This window comes from Gracilinanus agilis, chromosome 3 (genome assembly GCF_016433145.1).
Source record: "Gracilinanus agilis isolate LMUSP501 chromosome 3, AgileGrace, whole genome shotgun sequence".
NCBI classification, from domain to species: domain Eukaryota; kingdom Metazoa; phylum Chordata; class Mammalia; order Didelphimorphia; family Didelphidae; genus Gracilinanus; species Gracilinanus agilis.
The window spans coordinates 16,959,803-16,967,041 of NC_058132.1; the positions used below are offsets into that span (position 1 = coordinate 16,959,803).

At 58.9% G+C, this 7,239-nt stretch overlaps 1 protein-coding gene across 1 annotated transcript; it reads right to left on the minus strand.

The window, feature by feature from the left end:
* Positions 1-2,806: 2,806 nt before the first annotated feature.
* On the minus strand, positions 2,807-4,201 carry LOC123240798 (interferon-inducible GTPase 5-like). The gene has a single exon (XM_044668514.1). The coding sequence runs from the start codon at positions 4,199-4,201 to the stop codon at positions 2,807-2,809; it is 1,395 nt and encodes a 464-aa protein (XP_044524449.1).
* Positions 4,202-7,239: the final 3,038 nt, after the last annotated feature.

The window sequence follows — 7,239 nt, forward strand, 5'->3', positions numbered from 1 at the left end:
CCATTGGGCTGCTGGGCAGAAGGGAGGGTCATGTGAGAAAGTCCTCAGGCGTGTATGGAGAGAGGAAAGGGAGTGGCATCCACCACCGTGCGCCATAAGCTCACCAACATGGACCCAGAGTGAAGGACACTTGGCCCATATCAGGCTGGTCTGAGTCCTGGACTTGAGATAAGAATGCCAAGGCATGAATCCACCCTCCCAAATTCACAAGCTTTGGGTAACTCAGAGCAAGCTCCTCCCTTTTCTGGGCCTCTTTCCTCCTCAGCAGCTGAGTGACCCTGAGCAAGTCAATGTTGTTTGCCTCAGTTTCCTCATCTGTAAAATGAGCTAGCTGGCCTCTGGGGTCCCTTCTAGGTCTAACGAGATGATCCTAGCACCCTTTTCTCACAGGATTGTAAAGTTGGAAACCTTATGGCGCCACTCCCCAGTGTGCCTGTCCTCCAACCACATTCTGCTTTGTGTTGGTCTCACCTGAGCCTCCTTATTCCTTCCCCTCCTTCAACCCATCTTTCTTCTTCTCTAGAGACACCTCCATGTCCTGCCATTTTCACTGGCCATCCCCAGTGGGGATCCCTGGAAGGCTGTTCCTCCTCATCTGTGCCTCCCAGCTTCCTTCAAGTCTCAGCTAAACTGCCTACAGGAAGCCTTTCCTGATCCCTGGTAATCCCGGTACCCTCTCTCTCACTTATCCCCAATTTAGCCTGTGTCTAGCCTGTTTGCCCATGTTTTTGTTTTGACTCCATTAGACCATGAAGCTCTCCGAGGGCAGACTATCTTTTCCCTTCCTCTGTTCAGCCAGCCCTGGTGTAGTGCCTGGCACGCAGTGGGTGCTTTATAAATGTTGACTCTCCTCCAGCAGACCAAAGAGGTGAAGCACTGGATCTCACCTGGCTTACCAGACTGGGCACAGGAAAAAGGAACCCTGGGAGGCCGAGCCAGGTACTAAAAAGGACGGCTTCCCTCCCTCTCCACCCCACCCACATATACATCACACCCCCGGTCCGAGAGAGAGCCATAGAAAGTGCCCGAGGTCATCTTTCTCATTCTCTGCCCACTCTGTCACCTCAGCCACACCAGCTGACCGTCACAGTCACAATCACCAACGCCGGTTACACTCATAATCCCCCTCAAAGAATGTCCTACTCTGGAAGCCCTCAAATCACACAGTTGGCCACAGTCACTCTCATGGGACCTCATTACTATCTTCTTCTGCAGGGGCAGACTCCAATGGATAAACTTCCTCCCCAAAACCTTCCTTTCTCCTCCCACTGTTGCCCTTTGGGAGGCTGGAACATGAAAGATAGTAGAGTTGGGTTGAGTTTAGAAGCCATCGTTAGAGCCTGAAACTCTTCTCATCCACTTCCCCAAAAAGAACATCCTTTCTCCTCCCACAGTTGCCCTTTGGGAGGGCAGAACCTGAAAAAGGGTAGGGACCAGTTGGGATGAGGAGTTGGGTTGGGTTGAAGAGCCATTGTTAGGGGCTGAATTCCCCCCCAAAACACCCTTTCTTCTCCCACAGTTGCCCTTTGAGAAGCTGGAACATGAAAGAGGGTAGGGATGAGATGGGATGAGGAGCCATTTTTATAGGCTGAATCTCATCTCATCCACTTCCCCCAAAAACCTTCCCTTCTCCAAGAGAGTGGCCTTTGGGAAGACAGAACATGAAAGAGGGTAGGATTAGGTTGGGTTGGGTTGGGTTGGGTTGGGTTGGGATGAGGAGCCATTTTTAGAGGCTAAATCTCATCTCATCCACTTCCCCCAAAAACCTTCCCTTCTCCAAGAGAGTGGCCTTTGGGAAGACAGAACATGAAAGAGGGTAGGGATGGGATGGGTTGGGTTGGGATGGGATGGGATGGGATGGGTTGGGTTGGGTTGGGTTGGGTTGGGTTGGGTTGGGTTGGGTTGGGTTGAGGAGCCATTTTTAGAGGCTGAATCTCATCTCATCCACTTCCCCAAAAAACCTTCCCTTCTCCAACAGAGTGGCCTTTGGGAAGACAGAACATGAAAGCAGGTAGGGATGAGTTGGGTTTAGGAGCCATTTTTAGGGGCTGAAACTCATCTTCTACACTCCCTTCCCCCCCCCCAAACATCTTTTCCCCTCCCAGAGATGTCCTTTGGGAGAATGGAAGGTGAGTCGGTTCGGGTGGTTTCGTTGGCATTTTTAGGGGCAGAAGCTCACGTCCCCTTATCTTCCACGAGATGGGGCGGCCCTGCCTCCCCACCCGCCAGGCTAACTCACATTTAGCAGGGCTTTCCTTTGGCCCTGGCCCCTCTGCCTCCTCTGTTGGCTGCCGGGCCAGACTGTTGCTAGGGCCCATTGTAATGAGATCTGGATGCTGATTGGTTGGCTCCTAGGGGTGGGGGTGGGGGCATCTTCGGGTAAGGGGGGCAGAGTCCTGGCGTGGAGCCAGGGGACTGCCATCGAAGGACCCTTTAGGGTCCAAAATGGGAAGAGGAGATGGGCGGGGGACGGACACTGTCTACACGGCTCCCTCGTCCTAGTCTCTTCTCCCCTCTCGTGGATGCTTGCAGCACCCCACCAGGAAGCCTCTGTGCCCGGCGCCCCCTTCCCCGAGGACGACACGCCTGTGGGCTGAAGAAGGGGGAGCCGGCCCCCCGCCCCCAGCCCTCGCCCCCGGCAGGCCGGTCTAGAAGCAGTGCGAGTCTCCCAACCCGTTGGTTTCTTCACATGGACTTTTTTTTTGGTAGGGATCGGGGACGGGGGTATGGGAATTGGAATGGGGGATGTTGGGATGGAGTGCTCAGGAGGGGGGGTTTTCTTTCTTTGGGGGAGAAGTGGGCGTCTTTATTTCTCTTCGACCACGTCCCGTTTCTTCCAGCTCTCCAGAATGTACTTGAGCAGCAGTCCAAGCTTCCGGCGGGCTGAGAGTGGAGCGTCCTCCCCGCCGCCCTCGCCTGCCCCCCTCTTCTCCAACCCAGGCCCGCTAGAAGCGACGTCGAGGCGGGCGTCGGGGGCGGCCACCTCCTCTTCCAGGGCCTTGATGCGGACACGCTGGGCGTCCTCGGCCATCTCGTTCAGGCAGCCCTGGAGCATGGTGTAGACGGTCCCGAAGGAGATGCCGCCGGCCACGAGTGTCCCGAACACGGGGATGCCCTTCTCGAAGGCCCGGGCCACACGCATGGCCCCGTCCGATGACTGAGCGTACATACGCAGCACCGCCTCTGGCGAGACCTCGGTGGCCAGGGGCGAGCGGATCACGGAGCGCAGGTCGCCGGCCTGCTTGCCCACCTGCTCGGCCAGCCTGGCCAGGGAGTCGTCGTCCAGGCCGAAGCTGCGGTGGTAGCCCCGCAGGGAGCGGATCAGGAGGGCGTCGTCGTAGGCGGCTGCCAAGCCCGGCACGGGTAAGGCCTGGATGACCCCGGACACCAAGGCCGTCTTCAGCACCTGCTCTTGGAGGGCGTCTTTCTTCTTCTGCAGGGCCTGCAGCGAGATGTCTGGCAGGGACAGGAGGCCGGCGTGGCGGCGATGGGCCGGGAGCTCCCGCTCCCACGTGGCCACCAGCAGCGGGAAGTCGTAGCGGGCCGGCGAGAGATTGGACACGAGGAAGATCCGGGGGTCCTGGACGCCGGCGGCCCGGAGGCGCTCCGCGCAGTGGTCCCGGATCTCCTGGAGGACGGCGTTCTCGCTGTAACCCGATGGGCGCTGGGTGCGAGACGCCGCCAGGTCCTCGTCCACTTTGGTGCGGATAAAGTAGAATTTCTTGCCCTGACGGAGGATCTCGCTCGCCAGTCGGGTCTCCACGGCCCCACAGCGACGGGGTGAGACCAGGAGGAAGAAATTGTAACGAGCAAAGTCTACTTGCTTCAGGTACTTGTCGGCTGGACAGCCGGGAGAGCCGGCCCCGGGCAGGTCCCACAGCATGAGCTCCGGCAGCTGCGGGTGGGGGTACGGGGTGGGCTGGGTCGTGGTCTCGATGACGCCCGTCCGGGCCGCACCGGGGTCCTCTGCCCCGATCCCTCGAAGGGCGTTGATCAGAGAAGACTTTCCGGCCCCGGACTCGCCGGTCACTCCCACCTCGAGGCGGCTACTCTCTGCGTTGCCCAGCAGCTCCCGGAGGCGGGAGGCAGCCTTGGGGATATCCCCCAGCTCGAAGGCTGCCCGAAGAGCCTCGAGCTCTTCTTTAGCCATGAGGATGGTGCTCTCCTCCTCGGACGGTGGGGCATGTGACTTGGACGCCATTGCGCCCCTGGGGAGAGTGGGGGGGAGTGGGGGAGTCTCGATGCGTGTGCTCCTTGGGGTAGGGGGCCGGCCGCTCACACCTCCTAGGCCCTAAGACCAAGCCAGAGACAGAGAGAGGGGACGGGGAGCAGACAGAGAGACAGAGGCACGAGACGGTTAGTGGGGAAGGCCCCAGCAAGCTCCTCCCGCCACCCCGTTCCTCTAGGCCAGTGGTTCCCCAAGTGGGCGCTGCAGCCATCCAGGGGGGCGGCGATGGCCACGGGGGCGTTTATCTTTCCTATTCGTTGCTATTAAATTTTTTTTTAATTTAATTTCCAGGGGGCTGAGGAATATTTTTTTCTGGAAAAGGGGGCGGGAGGCCAAAAAAGTTGGGGAACCGCTGCTCTAGGCTATGGAAGATGGTGCCTCAGAAGCCCCAGAGCGGGAGTCAAGAGCTCTTGTGGATTCGGGGGTCCCTGACTCACGTGCCACCCAACCCTTTGGGCAAGGATCCTGCACCTCTCCGGGCCTCGGTTTCCCCATTTGTCAAATGAGATTGGACTCTCGTCCTTAAAGATCTTGCAGCTCTGACGCTGTCTGCCTCCCGGCTGCCTCCTCCATTTTGCCTTCTCTGCAGCCCATCCCCACGCCTCAGTCTATCTCTTATTAACACAGCGGGGGGATCGCTCCTTACATCTGCACATTCTGATCTCATTCAAGGAGTCACCCCCATATTTCACTCGTTGGCAAACCAAGGCCCAGAGCCGGCGAGTGACTCGCTCGCCCAGGGGTGGCCTAGAAGCAGCAGAGTTTCGGAATGGAAGAAGGACCGTCAGGATGGATTTGGTCCGCCACTTCCTCTCCCCCATACAGCCTCTCACATCTCACAGGGGACCTTTGTTTGTCTTGAGCCAACGTGGCCCCCCCGGCCGTGGCCTTGGTGGAAGGCATGGAGCCCCGATCCAGGCTTCGGACAACCCGGGCGAGTCAGGTCTCGCTTCCTGTCTCTAGGCCTCAGTGACTTCCTCTGTAAAATTCTGGGGTCGCACTAGAGGACCACCATTGAGGTCTCTTCTGGTCCCAGGGGTCTCTGAAGCTACGGTCCTGGTTCCCAGTGGCGTCCTCTGTTGCCACCAAGAGGAGGGCCGGTTCTCTACCCATTGGGTCGCCCCATCCCAAACTCTTGCTCTCTTTCTGGGTCCCCTCTCATTCTGTCCTATCCTGGGGTCCCAGCGAGGGGGAGGGATGGGGGGCGCCTCAGATAAACAGCAGAAGGGGGAGGACTGGAGAAAGCTGACTCGTCTCTCCCTCCTTCGCATAGGGTCCACGAGTGGCAGACCCTGGGAGAGTCTACGGGGAAGCTGGGGTTCCTCCCCCGCCCACCCCCAACAGACACACTCGAGCCTTCCTCCCCTCAGCCCCCTGGATGGTGCTTTGGCTTTTGCAAGTATGATTATCATCTACATGGAAAGTAAGGAATAGAACCCCAACCCCACCTTCCCAACACCCAGGATCTCTCTTCCCTTCTTCTGTTCCATGGAAGGTCCAAGATGTCCAAGCAGCAAACTACAGCGTCCATAGGGCAGTCAGTAGAATCACACCATCCCTGCCCACCCCCCCACCCGAGATCCTTTCCTCCCTAGGCGGGGGGCTGAGACTGGGGGATCGGGCCCGGCACTCCCCACCCCTGCCCGGCCCCCGCTTCCCCACGACAAGTTCCGAATGTTGGACTACCAGTCCACAGTGCCCATGAGACCAGCTGCCCTGAGTGCCCACACCTGGGGTCTAGCCTTCCATGCAGAGCTCTGGGGGATTCGGGTGGCCACCTTAGAGGAGCCCCTTCTTCCCACACCCAAAGCCTCCCTTCTCCATGGCCTCCTTCTCCATGGAAGGTCTAGGATATCTGGCTACAAGCCCAGAGGAGAAAAGAGGGCATCGGGCTTAAGGCCTCCCACACTGGGGTTCCTCCTCCTCTTTGGGGAGGCTCTGGGGTATTTGAGCAGCAGCTGGCATCTGTAGAAGAGACTGGGGGAAATCCACTCAGCCCCGGCCCGGCCTCCGGAGTGCTCCTCCCCTCCCTTCCCTGGAGGGTCTGGGGTATCTGAGACACCTGGCACAGGGCCGAGAGGGGCCAGGTCACCTTTGCCCCCAACCCCGACCAAGCTCTCTTATCTTGGGGAACCAGGTGGCAGGCCCTGGGGATCCATCATGGCGAGCCAGAGAATCGGGCTCCTTCCTCTTGCCCCGAGCGGCCCCCTCCTCTCCTTTCAAGGTTCCGGGGTCCACTGGATGCCTTGGAGAATTGGGGTCTAGCCCCTCCTACCTCAACCCTGGGCTCCCCCCTCCCCCTCCACCCTGGGGCTGGTTCTGGGGGGCCCAGCTGAAGACCACAGAGGTCCGAAGGGCAGCCAGGGGAATTAGACCTAGATTCTGGGTCCCCGGGGCCTCTCTTCCCTTCTTCCCTCTGGGTTGCCCCGATCTCACCCACATTGGGTACCGTCACCCCCAAATCAACTCACATTCACAGAGGAATTTCCCACACCCCTCAGACTCTCCCCGCCCACGGGGTCTCTCCCCGTTTGCCTGGGCTCAGACCCCGTTGCTAGGGGCCATTATAACAGGGGCTAGCGGCTGATTGGCTGGCTCCGCCCGGCCGGGTAACACCAGCGGTGGTCCGGGCCAACAATGCCCACTAGGGTGACCTCATGAGTGAAGCCTGAGGGGGGGAGGGGAAGGAAGAGATGCCTCCCCCCCTCGCTGATCCAGTTATTGGCCCCCGGTTCCTTCAGCAAACATTTACTGAGCTCCCACTGAGCTCAGGGTCCCATACGGGAAACTGAGGTAAATAAGTCATGGCCTCTCTGTGCTTAGGGTGTTCACATTCTAGAGGAACCCATGGCCTGGCAGAGGGATGTCAGTCACATACATAAATATCTGTCTCCCCTCTCTCTCTCCTTCCTCTCTCTCTCTCCTCACTTCTCTCTCTCTCTCTCTATCTCTCTCTCTGCCCCCCGTCCTCTCCTCTCTCTTCTCTCTCTCTCTTTCCCTCCTCCTCCTCT